This window comes from Myotis brandtii, unplaced genomic scaffold (assembly GCF_000412655.1).
Source record: "Myotis brandtii unplaced genomic scaffold, ASM41265v1 C39394422, whole genome shotgun sequence".
In the NCBI taxonomy this organism is placed as follows: Eukaryota; Metazoa; Chordata; class Mammalia; order Chiroptera; family Vespertilionidae; genus Myotis; species Myotis brandtii.
The window spans coordinates 1-201 of NW_005203941.1; the positions used below are offsets into that span (position 1 = coordinate 1).

Sequence of the window (201 nt, forward strand, 5' to 3'; positions counted from 1 at the left end):
CAGGCCTTGCGGAGCGTGGAGCTGCTGCTATGGCTTCCAGCGGGGTCGGCGTGAGCGCTGGCGGCTCGGCAAATGAAGCTCCCGAAATCCCAGACAACGTGGGAGATTGGCTCCGGGGCGTCTACCGCTTCGCCACCGACAGGAATGACTTCCGGAGGTAACGGAGCCGCAGCCCGGCCCCAGCCCTCCCTCCGGGCCCGA

General features: G+C 68.2%; 1 protein-coding gene across 1 annotated transcript; it reads left to right on the plus strand.

The window, feature by feature from the left end:
- The first annotated feature begins 6 nt into the window (after positions 1–6).
- On the plus strand, positions 7–195 carry TOMM6 (translocase of outer mitochondrial membrane 6 homolog (yeast)). Its single transcript, XM_005852746.1, has one exon. It carries the CDS (start codon positions 30–32, stop codon positions 159–161), a length of 132 nt encoding a protein of 43 aa, XP_005852808.1. The 5' UTR covers positions 7–29; the 3' UTR covers positions 162–195.
- The last annotated feature ends 6 nt before the right edge of the window (positions 196–201 follow it).

What these genes read in the sequence shown, in the direction of transcription:
- TOMM6 (XM_005852746.1), top strand. Translation starts at nt 30, where the DNA reads ATGGCTTCCAGCGGGGTCGGCGTGAGCGCTGGCGGCTCGGCAAATGAA.